The sequence below is a fragment of the Dermacentor albipictus genome, chromosome 4 (assembly GCF_038994185.2).
Source record: "Dermacentor albipictus isolate Rhodes 1998 colony chromosome 4, USDA_Dalb.pri_finalv2, whole genome shotgun sequence".
Taxonomy (NCBI): Eukaryota; Metazoa; Arthropoda; class Arachnida; order Ixodida; family Ixodidae; genus Dermacentor; species Dermacentor albipictus.
In genome coordinates, this window is record NC_091824.1 from 38,158,847 (window position 1) to 38,179,290 (window position 20,444).

At 42.4% G+C, this 20,444-nt stretch overlaps 1 protein-coding gene across 2 annotated transcripts; it reads left to right on the forward strand.

The window, feature by feature from the left end:
• The first annotated feature begins 888 nt into the window (after positions 1–888).
• boca (LDLR chaperone boca) lies at positions 889–18,874 on the forward strand. Of its 2 annotated transcripts, none has more exons than XM_065450188.2 (5): positions 889–1,219; positions 1,289–1,442; positions 4,710–4,791; positions 9,236–9,383; positions 13,200–13,502. In XM_065450188.2, the coding sequence occupies exons 1-5, from the start codon at positions 1,067–1,069 to the stop codon at positions 13,260–13,262; spliced, it is 600 nt and encodes a 199-aa protein (XP_065306260.1). In that variant the 5' UTR covers positions 889–1,066; the 3' UTR covers positions 13,263–13,502. The 2 variants fall into 2 exon arrangements, with proteins under 2 accessions (XP_065306260.1, XP_065306261.1); XM_065450189.2 differs by lacking the exon at positions 13,200–13,502 and adding an exon at positions 18,440–18,874 and having other exon boundaries at positions 892–1,219.
• The last annotated feature ends 1,570 nt before the right edge of the window (positions 18,875–20,444 follow it).

The window sequence follows — 20,444 nt, forward strand, 5'->3', positions numbered from 1 at the left end:
AAATGTCCAGTGTAATTTTAATAAACTTGCTTGAGATATCCAAGACGAGAAAGTACGTTTCTCTTGTGGTTTCACTTTAATGCAACGTTGAAATAAATTTGAAGAGCACGGATTCTGTAACTGAAGGGTATGTCGCTCTGATTATCCTCTAATGTTTTCTGAACATTTACTGTAACTATACTGGTGTGTATCTTTCTTCCATGGTCCTGCATGGTTCAGGTGTCCACTGAAAAGGGAAACATGCCCGCAACGTTTTTCTGTCAAGCTATTTGCAATAAATTGATACTTCTAGAAGACACAAAGGAATTTTTTTAGCGCACTAGCTGTCACCATAGAGAGAACAGAACAGAATCACAGGACATCCAGGCGCAGTCCTACTGCAGCGTACTAGACAAACAAAATAGTAAAAATAGATTTTCTGTGTATATAGAAACCTTTTGATACCCCCCCCCCCATCCTCTTAAAACAGTATAGTGGTCAGATTCCCATGATAAAGCGAATCGTATTACGCGACCCGCGTATGCAAAATCCGTAAAACTATGTGTGCCTTTCCTCCATCGTATGCCGCAAATAATAAGTACAATTATGTAGCGCATGATTGTGATTGCGACCAATGCATCATTGCGGCTTTTGAAAAAGCATGCACTTTTGACTGCATTTTTGAAGGTTTTTCGATGATTGCGCTATCTATGGCAAAAGTAATTGAAGAGTATTCGCAGTACTTTGCTTTGTGGCGCCCACAACCACTGTGATCATTCATTATTCTATTGTAGGTGGCAGGACGATCTGTAAACAGTCAACTTTTGTCTGAGTGTTGGTTTTGGACTGTGGATTTGAAATACGTTCAGAGTTCTGCTACTGAGAATGTTTTAAGCGTCCGGTTTATTCGTCTGTCGTGTTTCCGGCACTTTCCGGCGTTTACGCTGACGCTCTTTTTCCGTGCTGTTCCGCAAATTTGAACGGAGTAGCAGCGAGTTTGCGAAGCTGCGCTTAGACTTTCGTGGCATGAGTTCATACACATCCGAGAAGTCGTGACACCTTCGGTGCGTCGTTGAGTGAAGCTAAAATGAGGCAGCTACTGTTCGCTGCAGCCTTTGCTGTTCTGTTCGCGATGTCGACGGCGAAGAAATCGAAGGAAAGCGCGAAACCAGATTGGGCCAGGAAAGACGTACGCGACTTCAATGACGCCGACTTGGAAAGACTTTACGAACAGTGGGAGGCAAGCGCTTCAACGCTTTCGTCGTTTTGCGTGTAATTGACTCCTATTTGCATTTTCTTTTATCTGTAGGAAGACGAAGAGCCGCTAGAGCCTGACGAACTCCCAGAGTACATGCGGCCGGCTCCTAAGATTGATATGAGCAAGATGGACGCTTCAAATCCGGAAAACATACTGAGGGCGTCAAAGAAAGGCAGAATGCTTATGACGTTTATAACCCTCCTAGGTGAGTATTTGACGGTGACTTCAATGACCCAGGTTGTGGCCTGCTCCACACACGTGCACACACACACACACACATAAACTATCAGCGTTCCTAGAAATTGTATCTATCGAAATATATTTGCCTTTCAATGTGGACATAATACATAACGTTTAGCTCCATTCATCATACATATAAGATACATATGACTCGACTGTTCAAAGGAATACACTATCATTTTGGCAAGAAAGTGCACACTGAAAATATTTAGTCACTATGAAAATTTCATGTAAAAGTGACTATGTGAAGTCTAGGCTACTAACAGTCATTACGCAATTGCCGTTAGCGTAGCCCTGCAGTGTTGCATGTAACATGCCCCGATAGAATGACCAACATCATTGCACACTGTGTGCACGTTTCTGCAGATGCCAGTCTTTAGCCCAATTATTTTCAGTTGTGCATCTTGTGACTTGGTAAATCAGTGTTTAACTGTAACGTAAATTGCCTCGCATTGAGAATTGTCTTTTTGGCCAACCAAGCTCTCTTTACAAAAAGTAAAGTTGGCGGTGCGAGACTGCCAGTTCTGGATGTACATACACAAGAGCCAAAAGAAGGAATTGCTAGGGCATGTCCAAACAGCTACCGGCTAAAGTAATGCAGTTTGTGTGTTGCCACATGAATTAATGGCGTCAAAAAATTTGTGCCGCTAATGGTATACACTCTCTGCCAATATGAAAGGGAACACTGGATGTGTGTTTAAAGCCAGTGATTCTCCTTGTGTGTGCTTGTGATGAGGAAAACTTTAATGAGCAGGATTCTTTAACAGAGGAACAACATAACCAGTAGCAGTGAGTGAGGTTCTTACTTGTGTGTGCAAGAATTACTGTTTTAACACACATGAAGTGTTCTCTTTCATATTGGGGGAGTGTGCGCTTAGTTCGGACAACTCCGTACGCTGTTGATGTACACTCTTGTTCACATTGTTGTTTGGTGGCTTAATTGGGTGAAAAAAAAAAAACATACGTTTAGTAGAAGTAATCATAACTGCAAAAGGAAGTACTCCAGCACTGTTACTTTTTCTTTTTTAATCTAGAACACGACAACACTTCAGTGAAAGCAAGGCTTACTTAAAATATGTGCAATTTCTAGTAACATTACTTGCATATTTGACTGATAAAGAGTACTTGATTTCGAAAATTGAAACTTGGGTAACTTTCTGCATTGCCAACAGATATCCTTAACTTGACATTTTATGACATGAAAAGTGCCATTAACTTTGCCAGTCTGTCAAACATAATTGTTATCTACCCCTTGCAATGAAAAGCTTTTTTTTTTTTAAGAATTTGTAACGAGGATGCATGGTGCAGATACTTGTCATGTTCAGCTTAGGCTGTAGTTTGTGTGTGTTCGAGGGCTTACTTTTCTGAGACCATTCCTTCGTATTCCCAGGACTGTTGTGTTCTTCCTGCGAAAAGGAAAGAAACTTTTGAAAGCTTGCCATATGATTTGCTGATTGCTACTTACACTGTAGGCATGAGTCCAGAATGTCACTTTTAGTTTGCTGCTTTTAACTTCATTATGGTTTATTAAACTTGCCACAATTATTGAGGAGCTAAGGCTCCTGCTAATGAGCGGAAGGTTCCAGGTTTGATTCCCAGTTGTGCAGGGCATATTCGTATGTGGGTGCACTGCAAAAAATGCTTGCATACCAAGCTTCAGGTGCACACTAATTTGAGCTTTCCACTAAAGCATATCTTAAACCTCCTGCATTGCTTTGGGACTTTAATACCCATTCAGCCAGTCATTAAGGGAATGGTATTGTGAAAGAAAACATGAAAATGTGAACAGTTAGCTCCTCCAGTGAGTTGTTGCATCAGGAGTTATTCTGTAGGTATGTAGGTGTGATAAGCATATCCACTGAATATCAATGTTATGCTCTGTTAGGTACAAAAAGAACCTTCAATTACCTTCAACATTCAAACCTTCAAAACATTCAAGTAATGATAGTCAATGCTTCTTTAAATGTGAGGCGCCTGTGTACTTAGGTTTAGGTGCACATTAAAGAACCCCTGGTGGTACAAATTTCCGGAGTCCCCCACTATGGCGTGCGTCATAAGCATGGTTCTGGCACGTGAAACCCCATAATTTAATTTTTTTAAATGTGAGATTAGATTGTTCTTGCAGCTGAGTTTAACAGTGATAGGCTGTAGCTATGTTTCAGTTTATTAGTCTCAAATCTGGTACAGTGCATGGTTAGCAGATGTACAGGAAGAAGCTCCAAACTGCATTGCTGTAATGAGCCACTTGTTAAAGTGATTCTTAAGAATGTAATTAAAACAGAAGCTGAGCTAAGTGATTATATGCAGAATTATACATTGTTACAATGAGTTCCACAGTCGTGGTCAACCTAAAATTGCAAGCTGTACTGTTGTTCTGTCACAAAGTGTGGCATGCAGGATCAGTTTTCATTGCAACAGCTGTGACCAAGTATCAACTACACGCTATGAGAGCCTGCCTAGTGATGCAGGTCAGCTGATAGTACAACTGACCACAAAGTTTATGGGACACATGTTCCACGGTAAGACTGAATTTTCACTCTGTTTAGGCAAGATGCCTTTAATTTGATAACTCTGTAGGTTGCACCACCTACTGCATGTTGAAACTGAATTTGAGGCTTTGTGCCTGGACTTCGCGAGAATTAGCTTTTTTGCAAATCCTGTGTCCTGCAAATTTTGTGGCCAACTCCACATTGGAGTTGCGAAATGTGGTATTCAGCCTTGCGACCTTAGAAGAACGTTACATATGTAAGAGAAGAAAAAAAAAGGTTGGGGTTAAATGTGCCTTACCCTTCAATTCATCATTGTCATTGGCCTATTTCTCTCCACTGGAAGATAAAAGCCTGTCCTAATGGCCCTCAATCACTACAAATTACGTATGGCCCTCAATCACTACAAATTACGTAGTGTGTGACGTACCAGGACAATAGCAGGAATCAAACCACATAGCATATACAACAAATGATACGTAGCGTCATGTGTGTATCTTGTTTCTTGCTGTTGTCCCTGTCTGCTGTGTGCTGCGTAACCTGTACCATTGGCACATCAGCAGGCCGAAATAGCAGGCCCTCTAATGTTGTGCCTATGGTTTTCCGTTTCTTCACTCTTTGCATGGTCCCTAGTCGAAATTGCTTATCCTGCATGTCCAAAATTTTAAAAAATTCAATTAATTTCAGTAAGTTTGCCTGCACCTGCCTTGAGTTCACTTGTTTTGCTTCGTATTCTTATGTTCTAGGGAAGCCAACAAAAGAAGAAACTGAAGAGATAACGAGTATATGGCAAACGAGCTTGATGAATAACCATATTAACGTAGACAGGTAAGGCTGCCTGCTGCCAGCTTATGTTGATGTGAATTGTGAAGGTACCTTTTGTATAAGTAACAATGTTCTACTGTACAAAGTTTCTTGAGCTAGAAATCAAGCCACTAAGTTGTTAATGGGCATTTGAAAAAACACAAGGGCACTAATGCCTTAGCCACCAACTGACTTGCGTGTTTTGTGAATAATGTCAGTAATCTGCCAAGGAAAGCACAGTGTCAATTAACCGTTCTTTTTTAATGACTTCTGGAGGCAATTATAGATGAGGTGTAAATTCGGCTTTATTGTTTGCTAGCTGCATATGTTTATCATTAATAAAAGTCGAGCCCCTCTGTTCCTGTTATTCTTCATGCCCATTGTGTCTGGTAATACAAAAGTAATTGCTTTTTTACGCTTACATATATGTTGCCAGAAAACGAGAAAATGAGACAAGTGGTAGAAGGCTGCATGCTAAATGTATGTGCTGTTTAAAATATTGAAAAGTTATTGGAGCCCGAGCTTGAAGCTTTCTCTTTTTTTTTCTTTTTTTTCCATTGCTATTAGTCCTGCAAGTTTTCCTCCGTATAGAAAGAACATATGAAAGGTCCTTCAGTGACTAAGAAAATTTTCTCAAATACTCAATAATGGAGGTTTTTGTGTCTGTGTGTGGGTGGAGCTGTGATTACACATTTCTACATCAGACCCACAGTACTTCAAGTGTACATGCTATTTGTCTGCAAAAGCATTTGTCCATTTTACGGATCACAATCTTCATGGCTACATTGCTTTAATGATTTGAGCTTCATGTACAGTACAACTCTGTTCACATTTTTCTGTGGTACTGCAGAAAGGAACATTCCACATTGAGTGTGCACATTTAATGAGGAAAATGTGGGTTCAGATCCCACCTTCGGCAAATTGCCTTTTGGTCTGCTTTAATTTTCTATATTATTCTGCTCTTCAGTTAAAAATGACAGTTATTTACCCTTATGCCTTGCCTGGCTTGATCGTTTTCTTCATGTGTTTTAACTTGCTACTCAGGGTCCACAAATATTTGTAATTTTGAAAAGAAATGCCAGCCAGCATGTCTGCATGTCATGACAAAATGACCTAGGCATACGGTTCTCTGGCCAGCTCCAGATCCCTAAGCCAAAGAAAAACCATGCTGACTGTTGTTCACCTGTCGCCCATTTACTGGTTTTTGTTACAGTGGCTTGGTGTACTGCTGCTATCGTGAAGTCGCATGTTCAATTCCTATTGGTGACAGCTGCATTCTATTTGGGGCAGAATGTAAAAATGCTTCTGTACTGTACAACCACCATCAGGCTTTACCCGAACTGTGAAGGCACATCTATAACAGCTTAACTGAGCAAACACGGGCTGTAAGGAGCAAAGATTGGTTGCTCTGGAAGGAAGACGCATTAAGCTAATGTATTAATGGTGTCGACCAGAAATCTCCAGCACTCCAAACAGGAGAAGCAATAAGGTGCTTAATGACGGTGGCTATATGTACTTAAAGAAATTCATGTTGTTTAAAATGATCCAAAATTTTCTGCTATGTGCTGTTTTGGGACGTTAAACCTGATGGATTGGTAGGTTATCAACAATCACTAAATTTTATTTATTTCTTATTTGTGCAATACTACCAGCTGACTCATGGCAGCCAGGGCAGGAGTGGTTAACAATGAAGTAATATTGTTACGTTAGGTACAGGTGTGTATATTTCAGAACAGTTGCAGAAACCTTGCCATTGGAGTGAAGCAAAAAATTCGGTGCTTTGACAGCTTCAGCAGTTTTTACAAGGATCACCAATATTCTGCTGTAAAGCTTGAAAACATTCGATGTTTCGAACCCAAGGATTTATTTGATGATGGATTATGAACATGCATCTCTTATGAGAGCTCAAGCTTCTTCATTTTTCCTCGTTTTATTTCTTGTGGTGGGGTTTCATTCCTACCTTTGACTTGTGTTCAAAATTTTGCTAGACTGTGGCCACCTTGTATAGAGCTGTGCCTCGCTGGGAGTACCTGACTGCCTGAGCTGAACCATAATGCAAATAGCGCCACCACTGGTGTTGCAGATGTATCACCTCCATGGTGCACATCAGACTGGACAAAAATTTATGTGAATCCCATGGGCTGTGGGAATCGATTTAAGCGAAGCTTTCATTGGTGTTGGTGAAGAACGTTGTTTCTGGTTAGTGACAATTCGCAAGTAGAGATTACAGGGCCCAGTTTGGACACATTTCCCTGGGAACTGCCTTACTCTGCATAAACTTATTGCACTCAGTCATACACGTGCCATGCATGGCAACGATGAAACGACCACGACGACATGAAGATGACTGTATGATGATGATGCATTGACGACAACAGCATGATGACACTGGCATCACTACTACAAAATAACAGCGATCGACGGAACATGGCAGCATGACGACGACAAGTATAGTGATCATGGGAGAGAACGTTGGAGTGACGATGACGGCGGCATGATGCTGGAATGATGCCAATAGTATGACGATGGAGGAATGACTAAGATGGAACGACCACAGCGGAAGGATGACGTTACAGTGACAATAGTGTTATGACGATAAATTAATGATGATGGCATGTTGACAATGTGATGTCAGTGCTGAAATGATGCCAGCGGTATGACAATGAAGTAACAAAGTTGGAACGACCATAGTGGCCCGATGACGGTGGCATGATGACAGTAGAATGATGATAATGTGACAATCGTGAGATGACAATGCTGGAGTGACAAAGATGATAGGACGATGGTGGGACGTGATGCCAGTGGTGTGATGATAGTGGGATGACAGAGCTGCAATGACAATAGGATGATGATTCTAAAAAGATTACTGTGGTATGTCAACAATGATTGGACAATGCTGGAAAGATGACAAAGCGTGAGTGACAGACAGTGGAATCACTACGACAAGATGACGGTGATGGAGCATTGACAAAATGATGGTGATGAAACAATGGTATGACGGCGACTCTAACAATGACGCAAAGACAACAATGGCGTGACGATAACGATGTGAAGAAAATGAACAGTGTGGCAACGAATTTACAGTGACAGAGTGAAGGCGGCGGAAATATGACAATGACAATGAAGAAATAATCACAATGCTATAAAGGTGACGTAATGATGACGGCATGACAATAATGGCATGCTTGTTGTCATTGGAGCTCTCATCCATGCTCAAGTGCGTCACCTGCTGCTGTGGGCTGTCTGAATAAGTACTATATCGGGTGTCTGTTCATACTATGTCTGCTGCTGGTCAACCTTGTAAGACTGTTGTAGCCAGCAGCGATGACAATGGTATGACGACGGCAGCAAATGATACCACGACACACTATATCTTGCTGTAATCACTGCACTCCCGTTGAAACTCCGTAGAAATCCTCACCATCCCTAATATCCTGGCTGCAAGTTCATTGCAATGGCTATCCGTCAACTGGCTGTAGCGGAGGTATCTGTTGCAGATGGGGCACTATTCATTCTGATTGATTGGCCCAGAATGGGCACAGACCGATGTCACATTCGCAGTGCCGAAGTTGTCTGGTCGACCACATACCCAGGGACCCACGTTGTCTGCTCAGCAAGACGGCAGCCAGCACATACCTAGTGGCCTGAGCTAGTAGACAACTTGGGTCACCGAATGTGTGAAGGGCCCTGAACGTTTTTGTGAACATAGTAAGGAAACATTGCCGAAGGAAACATTGCTGCTGTGCACAGGTGAGCCAAACATTACTGCACTGCAATCAGCAGGAAATTTACAACTTACTGTCAAACACAGTGGAAAATCACTTGCTCTCACTTCTGCAATGTCATCATGTAGTGTCATCGAAAGCAGCTGGCACACCAACGCTGTTGGCTGATTTTGTGAGCATGAGAGCCTTCTAAGTAATACATTATTGCTAATTTTGAGCTAAATAAATAGAAATTGTACGTCTGCGATCTCAAAAAGACAGGAAAGTAACGTCTTCTTTGCGCTGTGCGTAGCTGCGTCAGCTGCGAGCAGTGCAAAGTTATTGTAGCGGTGTGCTGCACAGCATAGTCTACTGTGGCTGCCATGGAGTGCCATGGCAAGCCCTTTTGCTGCCGCAACATTGTACTTATAGCTGGGGCTTTGCCCTTTTGGCTTCTACACTGCGTAGCTTCCAGCTGCTGGCGGAGATGAAAAGAGAGAGAAAGTTGGGTAGTGGCGCAATAACTGCAGTTATGGTTGAAAGATTCGAAAAAATTTTGCGGCATGAAATTCGTGAGATGATGTCCTTTAGTAGTGAGGCCATTCTATGATTACTTAGTTGGAAAAGGGTTTCAGCGCTCCTTAAATGCATGCGACAAACTAGAAGTTCCCAAAGAATTCTAATCACATTAATATTTTTGTTGGTTTTGGATCTCAATGTGGTCAATGTGCTCATTAACAGGGACATGTGTTTTGCCTTTTCAGGTACATCCTCAATGACAACCGAGCCCTGTTCACATTTAGGGATGGTTCACAGGCATGGGAGGCAAAAGATTATTTAATTCAGCAGGATCAGCTGGAAACAATCACGATTGAAAATAAGCCATATTATGGAAAGAATGCCGGTGACAAGGTAAGCTTAAAGTGCTGCTGCATTTCTTTGCATTGCAAATATATGAAACATCTTTGTTAAGAATGGCCATGAAATTAAATCATACAGACTACGCTACAAAAAGCCAGCTCAATCTAAAAATTTACTGACTGCAGTAGTTTAGTGGCTAAGGCATTGTGCCGGTGATCTTGAGGTCGCAGGTTCGATTTTGCCTGCTGTGGCCACATTTAGATGGGGGCAACATACAAAACCACTCGTATACTTAGACTTGTTTAAGTGCACGCTAGAGAATTCAAGGTAGTCGAAATTCGGAGACCTCCACTTGAGCATGCTTCATAACTGTATCGTGGTTTTGGCACTTAAAACCACAGAACTTAATTAAATCTGGTTCTGCATAGTCCAAAGGCTTGTGCTGACGTTGTTGCCTGAACAAGCAGTTCGAATGCTGGGGCTGCATTCTCAAGTGATCACTTTCAGAGGAACGATCACTCTCACGAGATTTCACATGATTAGGCACCAGAAGTGTCGGAAGTATATACGGCTGACAGCGTTTCTGGCACTGTACAAAGCTAGCAAGCTTGGCACACTGCCAGAAGTACTGCCAGCTGTGTGCACCGACATGTCCAATGCCAGGTCACGCAATACCTCACGGGAGCGATCATCTCCGAAAGCGGTCACTCGAGAAAGCTGCTTGTGCAAGAGTGCAGCTGCTGCTGCCTTTCAGTAGACACATTTGGCCTGTTCGTGTGCACATTGCTGTTTACAACCTCGTGGTCTTGTGCTTAGGAGCTGTGGTGTCGTGCTGCTGGGAATGAGGCCACTGGTTTGATTCCCAGCCACTATGACTGTATTCTGACAGGAAGCATTTGGCATCAAAACTGACAGTGATAGCAGCATTAGCACTGCTTCTGTTGGTATATCAAAAAAGAAAGAAAGATTTTCAGAGAATTAGTGGCATGCGTGCATGATAGCTATCCTGTGTTTGATGGTTATTGCCTTGTGTGGCCTCATGTTACGTAAACCTCAGTTGTATTGCAGTGTTTGTGTTGTCTGCGTCCTCTCTTGGTGTCCTGTTTCATTTTAGGTTGGCAACATGTACCAAGTATCTAGCAACCAACTAGCTCGTGCCTAACAGCATTAGTGATCGTGTATGGTGCTCTCAGCGTGCATTAAAAGAACTCCAGCTTATAAAAATAAAACCAGTGCGTTCCTCTTGCATTCCTTATAACCAGCTGGGCAGTTTCGACATGTTGAGTCCCACAATTTAGTTTCTGTTGATGGAGTGACAACACTGGAGGCAAAGATGTCAGTGGCAGCACTGGTAGTGCCATTTTGTGGTGCTGAGCTCAATTAGAGTGCGAATAGCTATTAATTGAAATAATAAGATTTTGCTTAGTTGCTGGTGCAAAGGTCGGCGACACCAACATTCATGGGCACGTGTTGGCGTTTTTTCTTTTATTCATTTGACAAGAACGCACATGTAATATAAGTGTTTCTAACGCAGTGTGGTTGGACTGAAGTTCAACACGTTGCTAAGAGTACTGCTGCCATCTGTGCCTATGATGTTGTGCAAATGACAATTAGCCTACGGGTGGCCTGGTGACAACAGCCCTCCAGGGCATGTAAACAGGTTGCGAAAATGCTGAAAAACATGTCAGTCTCCCAATTTTTAAGATAGTTCTTTCTGCCTGCGCTACTGCATATTCAGTAGGACCATATGCGAAAGAACGTCACCCTCAGTCGTCATGGATGCAAAGATTTTACTAGTGGGTGAAAGGCACATTGTGTACAGGTGTCTCTGTTGGATAGCAGCAGGGTAGAAGACTGGGCCAGTTGGTTGACGCTCGCGGTGGGAGTAGTAGCACGAACAGAACAGATTATCCGGGACACGCTCTCACTCTACCCCTTGTTTAATGGCATACTTAAGCCTCGCTTGCTCGGTGCACTACTTCTGCACCTTCTTCTCAGCAGCGCTAAGTCCTTCTGTCAAATCCATGGGGGAAACTGGTGTGCCTCAAGCAAACTCTTGCTTTTGTAAGCAGATAGTCACTATACACTGTCGCATACACACAAGCCGTCTCGTAGTGCGGGCTACGAAAAGGTTGGGAGTGTGGCAAACTTTAGTTGTTCACTCATTCGATGCCTGCATCTGTGGCAGAGCATTCAGCTGTTGGACTATAGGACCCTGGTTCAAATCCCACTGCTGGCAACATATCTTTTAGCCCCCTGAAGAGGTGAGACAGGTACCAACGTACCTCAATGTTACATGGTTAGTCAAATTACAAAGACACTTGTCAAGGCTACTGCAGTGCCTGCAGGAGCCTGCCATTAATTCGACCATTGCGGTACTGCAAGGTTTGGTTGAATTATCCGAAAGGACGAATTAGCGAACGGCAGCAAAATGAAAGAAATGAGATCATTTTTTAAAATTGTTGCTCGAAGTAGTCTGTCATCGACAGGCTACTTCAGTACAGTATTACAATAAATGTACAATTCATAGTAGGTCAGACACTCGTAGATTTCAACCCTGTCATTGGCACTGACAAAATCCTCAAAAGAGAGATTGCCAACAGGGCGAGTCGTCGCCACCACTGCAGGACAAGTTGCTGCTGTCACCATCATCGCCTAAAGAAGCAGTAGCACCATCGGCAAAATTTCTTCTGTTTTCAAGTTTTTAGTAACCACTGCATGCATGAGCGGCACCAGTTGGGATCGTTGGAGGTCAAATGAACCAAAACGGCATGCATTCGTGTTCAAACTAAATAACTTTTTCTTCCATAGCAGTGCATGGTTTCTCGCCGGGACTTTAATGTGTGCTTGAAATAAGGAAGGACTCTAATTAACCGAGGTCTAATTAACGGAAGTCTACCGTAATAGTAGTTTAAAAGGCATACCTAATTTGCATTTGTCAGCGCACTGCTCAAAATGTGGCTGCATGGCAGTGTTTCAGGGCACTCTGTTTCGTTATGCTAACAGATACCGATGCTAAGGAAATTGTTAAAGCATTTCTCATTAGCAGTAACATAAGCTAGTCTGTAAGCTTAGCATTGATTTTTGTTTGCGCTATCTGCCATGAATGTATGTTAACTAGCAAGCAGAACTGGCCAAACAAGGACAGCTTCAACCTGGATACAATGTGACGAAGAAAGGTCTCTTGTCGAAATGTTGGTCCCCTTGTATGCCTACAGTTGGCCACTGAAATTTCCAGTCTTCCTGTGACCTATTTGTCTTGCAAAATGGCAAGACGCTTATTGGAAAATCTTGACGGTTGTAGCACTCACCTGTGTAAAGACATAAGGCTCAATGTAAATTCAAGACCACAGTGTCGTTGGTAACCCACGGAAACTATTTTTTAGGTATTTATTGTTTGCTGCAACCATTATCAGTATCTTCTAAAGTCAGGACTTGTCCCAGAATTTCCAGCTGTACTTGGGAACCTGTGCCGACCCCTACATTGGTTGTCTAAGTAAATGTTCTGTCCCTGTTATCAACTTGGGAGCCTGTTTTATTAGCTGCAAGCTGGCCTTGTTAGTCCTCCTGTTCCTTCAGAACTACTAACATTTTCTAGTCAGAACTATCAGCTGGTTCACTAGGAAAGGGAAACTTTTCAGCTTGGTGAAATGCTCCTTCTCTCTCAGTGACTCTTGGGAGGTCTCTGTGCAAATTTTGGCGATTTCGGTTATGTAAGCTCTGGCCTGCAGTTGCATATTCTGTGTTTCTACACATATGGCAATATGCACCTTCAGTAATTTACTGTTGTGTTTACCAGTTTTTGTAAGTAACCCTAAAAGTAAATGTTGGTTCTACCAAATCATATCTTTTTTTCTGTTTTCCCAGGAACTTCAAGATGTAATAGATCTTATCAATGAGAAGTATAAGCATATAAAAAAAAAGAAGTAGTGCTACTGTACTCCATCTGAAATAACAATGATGAAGTTGAGTTTATTTCTATGGCAAGAATAGCGAATCGAATATATACAATATTCCGAAGCTTCCCTTAAGAACGGAGATATATATATATGCCGAACTGGACTTGATCTCGGAACTCAAGAATGTTGCAAAACAAAGAAATAGCATCGAAATTTTGCACCCTCTAATGTGATGCTACTAATTGTAGATTCTCATTAAAAGTGCAAGCTACTTTGGTCTGACTTTCTCGCAATGTTGGGTGTCAGACTGCATTGCCATTTTTCTTTTTCTTTTTTTGCACATGTTCCACTAAAGCATTTGAAATTTGCAAAAAGCTGTTAAATATATATTCATATTTCCGGGGTTTTGCAAATCCACTGAAAATTTACAGAAGTCTTCTTGCGACAGAATGTAAACTACAGCAAATAAAATACCTATTTGCTGTAAAGGGGTCATGCCACCCAATTTTTGATCATAATCTGTATTGTGTGAGATAATCTTTTGTGTGTTCAAGAACACGCTGCCAAAATTTTAGCACATTTGAGCCAGCTAGCAATTTGTAATTGCATTTTTTATATTGCACTCAAACAGCATAACAGTGAGGCAACACTGGCATGCTCCTGAGCCGTGACGTCACAGGCTGCATGCCTGCCGAGCGAGCATGTATATTGCATATTCTGACGAAGAATTGGTGTGTCAGCTGTGCATGCATGCGGGAAACTTCTGCTTTGTCCAGTTTGCCATTGGAATTGTTCAATTTGTAGCGACTGAAACAACGCCGCCGCGGCACCTATGTAGCACTGTTGGGTGCTAGAGTGAACGGAGCAAGGAGCGCTCTGTATCGTACTTCAGGTTCCCCAAGGAGCCGGTCAAACTTGAGGCTTGGAAGATAATGGGGGCAGGAAGGACTGGCAATTATCTGATGATTTTGTTTTGTTCTACGAACGCTAGGCAGCTACGACGTTGATTTGCGACTGCTCGACGAATTTGATATACCCATGAAAAAGCTGAGGCTGTGGCCAGACGCAATGCCGACCATGTTCAAGTGCCGACCCATACGGCAGGCACCGCCCCGGCCAAGCATTAGCCTTGCTATTTGTTTTGTAGATATCGGATGCAATAAAGCAAGTTCAAGTGAAGGTTCAGCCAAAGCGTACATCGCGCCAAACCCTTGCGTTGCAGACACGTGCACGGGCATTTGTTTACATATGCTGCACACAACTACAGTGGGAAAAAAAAAAATAACTGGTGAGAACACGTGGCAGCTTGACAACATTATAGTTTTTTTGAGTATGGATCCTAGTGAAATGCATGCCAGCAAACAATCTACGTGTGTAACAATTTGCGTTGTGCGAAGTAGCACCAGACTTCGCCTCCCGTGAACGGATGGCTAAGCAGTGCTGAATGCATGAAATACCAAGAGCGCGTGAAGGCATCTGCAGCATTTAGCGCAACACCAGTGTCGCCATATATGTTGACCACGTTTACTACGCGGTTTTCATCCATGGCCTCTGAGATTTGCACAAGCCAGCCGGCACGCATGAATCTCGGCGGCCATGTTTTATCACTTGAGCTGGTGGCGGTGAGGTTGAAGTCAAAATGCGCTGCGTATCTTACGCCATCGCTGCATGTCCTGCTCAAAGATTCCTACCTTGCTTAATCACATGAAGTTGGCAGTGTCGAAAACATTGCACGCGGCATCTGTAGCAAATATGGCAAGAAACGGCAGCTATGCCCTGACCTCACTTGGCGCGGTGGCCGATTTTGTAGCAGACAATGGCTCGGTTCCATGCAGTGCATGATGTCACACATGGCTTGGCAATATGGCGGTAAGCTCCGGAGGGCAGGGCTTAGAGCAGCAAGTTCTAGCTCATATTTTGGACAGAAATGTGCTTTTACTGCCCAGTTTTTATGCGTGTATAGCCATAATAAACCCTCTGCTACAGTTTCTCGCGGAAAACCACAAATTCTTGGGTGACCATGTCATGCCCTTAAGCATCTTAACCCCTTGAGGCACTGTGTACACAATTGTGAACATCAAGACACTCCATCAACAGCAAAAGTTAATTAAACAATAATTATAATTGGAAGTGTTTCATACATCTTCAACTGCTTTTGATTGCACCTGCTTGCGAATTTCAATAATATGGATAAGGTGTTTTAGTATAACTAGCCGGAAGGTAGATGGTAGGATGTTTTCTTTAGACGTCAGCATGTTGTCGTGTAGCGGATTCACTTCTTTTATTGTTTTTTGTAATATTTTACATCAGGCAGCTTTTTTAAGTGGCTGGATGTATGCTTTACTGGCTCACTAAATGAGATATTTGACGTTAACATGTTTGACATTCCTGTTGAGAAATCTTGCATGAAGTACACATTTTTTATTAACTTGGCATAACTTACTGAAGAACTTAAAATTCTTAGTATGTTCTGAAGCTGCACACTTTTAATGATTCCGAAGGTGCAAAAAATGTGTGGTGAAATAAATTTTCAATGAACAGGAAAAAAATTGGTGCCTCAAGGTACTAAGTATTAATTAATTGGGCTTCTGATGCTACAAATAGCAGGAAGGGACATCTAAGACATGTAAATTATGGTATTCTATGGGTGACTGGCTGCAACAAGTATTGAGAGCCAACATTTTATTGTAACATCTGTCATTACAGAAGACAGGCACTGCAGGTCAGTGTTGCCATTTCTTTTCAGTAAATGTTCAATTAAAGACAATCAAAATTGGCTAGAATGTACCGAACAATCTGTGAGATAAAAAACAAGAACCAAAACTACATTCAAAATCCACTGAAAGCACACCTGCTAAGTATGCCATTTTGCAGCTGTAAAAGCAAAAATCTCCGAGAATGGAAACACGGGTGTAAGATTGTCAATGTTACTGTGCCATATTGAGCAGAGACCTGCAGAAATGGCAAGCCAGATTGTGGTACTCTGAAATGCGCATTCTGCTCATGTTTAATGACTTGTCAGGCCAGTTGGTGCTGATCACTGTTGATTCAGAATGGAAACAGGCCGAAAATATGGAAAAATGAGAACACAAATGGGATGTCTACTGAGGCCTGGAGCTTAGCACTTCGGAACATACCTGCAAACTGTCCTGAACTTTTCTAAAGTTTATGACTTCAGGCGCATTTCACGATTTTTATGTCGCATTTTAAGAAAAAAATAAATGCTGAATATAAAAGAGTTTTGAAGCTTTAAAGGTGATTCCGAAATATGCCTGCGAAAGATCAATTGTGATTGTGTCGTCGCGTTTGTGCGCCAACAGAAGACGCTGTGTACTGGAAGGCTTCTTAGTTCTAGCAAGTTTATTCAATCGGTGACAGCAAAGTCACTGAAGAAGTATCCATGATCTAAAAAAATGTTAGTCTTAGTTGTGCCAAGTTTGCTGCTGCTGCTGCTTTGCTACGTCTAAAGCTGAATCATTCTTAATGATCTTTGTATGTATGCCACAAAAGCTGTGTACTCATGGCAAAGTTCTTAAGTATGCATGCTAACCTCCCTGCCCTTCCCTTCCATCTGTGGAATTATCACAAATTTTAAGGTTCGCAGGTTGGCAGGTATGCTTATGAATCATGGTTACAAGGCACAGTTTGCCAATGAGCATCGTTAACAGCACACTCAATATGACAGACAAGTACACAAAAGCAGGAGCGTTGACTAGCAAAGAGTTACTATGGCTGTTTGAGCTTGAAAATATGCTAACGCTGACCAATAGGGTTGCCATGAAAACGGCACATCTTGAATGACATTAGACGGCTCGTCTGTTTCAACACTTGGCTTTAGCCTGATGAATCCAGCCAAGCTCAGTTCACGGTCATGTGCATTGCAATGAGAAGATGCACTCCCATGTTCTAGCACGCCGGTGCCCAGTCAGTTTTAAATTTGGAACATGACCTACCAGAAACCATTTCCAGCACTTGTTAGGCTCTGCATTACGACATTGCTGTTTGGACGCGGTTTGAGCAATGATTGCCCATGAAAGAGAGTTATCTGGGTGCACAATTTTTCTTTTACAGGAAATAAGTCTTCTTTTGCAGCCAGTCCCGATCTCCACTTTCTGTGCAGTGTTATTGCACCTGAGGGACCAGTATAAGCCTGCAAGGAGGCAACAGAAGCTTTTTTGGCAACTGTTTACCCTTGATGTGTAGCTGCTGAATATTGTGCCCATCTTGCCATATTTGTTGTCAGTCACACAACATGTTCAACATGTAATTGCAACAAACTATTGGTTTCAACCTATGTTTATTTGTTTGGAGTGTGATGACAGGACCTGCTGCCATAGCCGAATAGCTATGGCGTTGCACTGCAGAGCTAGACATTATGGGTTTGATCTTGGCGGCTGCATTTTGATGGGAGTGAAATACTGAAACTCCTGTGTACCTAAACTTGGGTGCATGTTAAAGAACCGCAGGTGGTCAAAATTGACCTGAAGTCCCCCACTACAGCGTGCCTTATGATCAGACTGTGGGTTCAGCTCTTAAAACTCCAGAATTTAACTTAATTTTAGTGTGGTGACAGGCGTTCTAAATTCCTGAATGACAGCTTACCAATATCCTTGGGAAGAGAAGTACTTAAGAAATGTATGCTGCCATTACTAACTTAGGGCATTGAAACTTGTGGGTTGATAAAGGAGCTTGAGCTAAGTACTGCATAAAGAACAATGGAGACGACAATAAGTGAAGCATTAAGATGGGAAGATGGCACTAAGTGATAAAGAGCACACAGGGTGGCCAACATTCCAGTGGAGATCAAGAGGAAGAGTGGCGTTAGGCGTAGTGCATAGAGCTGATGGTTCATTAATGATTAAAGTAACAAGCCCCATTGATGGTGGCAGAAGGTTAGGTGGTGTGACAGGATCAGCAAGGTTATGCAGATAGAGCTAGCTGGCACAAGACGGGGGTGAAGAGGCTCCTGTCCTGCTTTGTGCATAGAACAAGCTGATGACAATTATTGCTGTGGAGGCAGCACAGCTGTGGACAGTACGCGGACGAACACCAAAGGAGATGGAACGCAAGTGGTAACGATGATGGCTGCAAGCTCGGTTGCTCGCATTATCACTGTGAATTCAACCAACTAGTCCCTCACTGCATGTTGTTGCACTTTGAATTTTCAATGTTGCAAAATGACACTCTTCCATCTGTCCCGCTCTGCAGGCTCAAAGCAAGAAGGCAAGCGACGAGCTGTGACATTCGTCGTCATTGCCGCCATTTCCAAGGCCACTCATATCTGCATTTGTTTCATGGTGCGAATTTCACATTTCGACATATGTGCCAGTGGCATTTTTTTTTTCTCCTGGTCTTCTGGCATAGTTGTTCGCAAGTGCTTAGGTACTTATTTATTTCGAAACGTTTACGTTAAGATTGTGCAACGTATGAATGAATTTTTATTTAATTTATGACAAATAAGTCTTGTGTGTACCACTATTAAAGCAGTGACTAGATTGTACTACCAAACAGTGTGTGCGAAATGTGCGCTCCATTTTTCTTGGTGTCACCTTTGTTAAAGCTTCAGCCTTCATTGGAGGGCCACCATTCCTTTTTGTATTTGACAGGAAAAAAAGTGTTGAAATAAACAGGTATGGTCTTGTACATTCTGGTGCTTTGTGTTAAGCCATCATCACATCTGGCAGCGGTTGCAGAACTTGCAAGTGTAGAACTTGCAAGTGTAGAACTTGCAAGTGTAGAACTTGCAAGTGTAGAACTTGCAAGTGTAGCCAGCACTTTCTTACTTTTTTTTGTGCAGGGAAGTGTAGGACCTCCTCAGACCAAGTGTTTACATTAGCAGGCATTCTTTTTAGTTTTCTTTTTCCTTAAATTTAAACCAAAATTGATGAGCAATAAATTTCATCCCTCGCTTCTAGCCAGATGGTCCATTTTTACGTGAATTGGTACTTCTGGTGGTAGAATTTTGAAGTGTGGCAACAAGATGCTGCAATCCAGAATAAATAATCAGCACAACAAGCTCCATGTGATGTTATTTCTTTGTGTTTAGGCAACCAAAAGACGTTTTTAACTGACCCATCTAGAGAGGTGACTTTTCTACTCATGTCATTCTATGAACTGCCTGAAAGGGAAAAAAATTCATCTACCCGATTGTAGCACGAAGCTATAAAGGGAACTCATAAGGGGTTCTTAGGATGGAAGCTTTGCTAATGAAAGATTCGCCCTCCTCTGGAATCAGGGCAATTTTCTTTTCTTCTGTGAACCTTCCTTGCTGAGAAGCTCGTATGTTTCCTTTGGAGCTTCATGCTACAGTTGGGTGGGTGACAATTTTTCTCATTACTGAACTTTTCTCCACCTTGCATGCCTCTGTAGAAGTGATTTGCCTTAGACATTCTGCTGTGTCCATGTGCCTGTTCTAGATAGAGCTATGGGTTTTTCAGGTTTGTAAAATATGATCGTAAAAGGAATTTTCACTAGACTTTCATTGAGCTTGAGGCGGAGGAGGTAAAATCTTTTTGTAGTAGCCCGGTGAGTTAGTTCACTGAGTTGTCAGATTGCCAAAGGTCATGTTGGTCCTATGATTCATAAATAATTGTGCATTAACTGGCAGCAACCTCTCTGCATAACGGGAGCAGGTAAGCACAACCTCTGAGAGTAGCTGAGAGAGGAAAAAAACAAAAAACAGGCTCGGTGTCTTCGATAAGGCAAAAGTTCAGCTTTCCCATCATAACATATTAACATTCACTATAAGGAGCCTCGACTTTTCACCCGTTTCCTTTATTATCTTCATTCTTGGCTGTTACAAAAAATATAAATTTCTCAACATGGCAGCCACAAATACCGAGTGAGAGTGCTATCTCTCAGTCCTTTACCATCATGGAGGAAGAAAAAGAAATGGGAGGGAGCATTAAGTGGCAATGTCAAGGCTGAGTCATAAAAGAACATGAAGGAAATGCTCATGGGAAATAAGCTTCACCACATGATATGGAAACGGTGATTTCTAGCTGCTGAATGTGCAGCGGGATAGGAGGGCAGGTGGCAAAGGACACTTCCAACAAAGGTTTCACTGAACGCTACCACAAACCAAACTATTCCTTAGAAGTTTGGCAACCATTGTGGGGCCTATTTCCCTATTGTCAACGTGCAGATGGGCCCTGAAGAGAGGGAGGGGTGGTGTCGGAGGAGGCTAACTTGCTGAGGCTAGCTGTCTGATGTC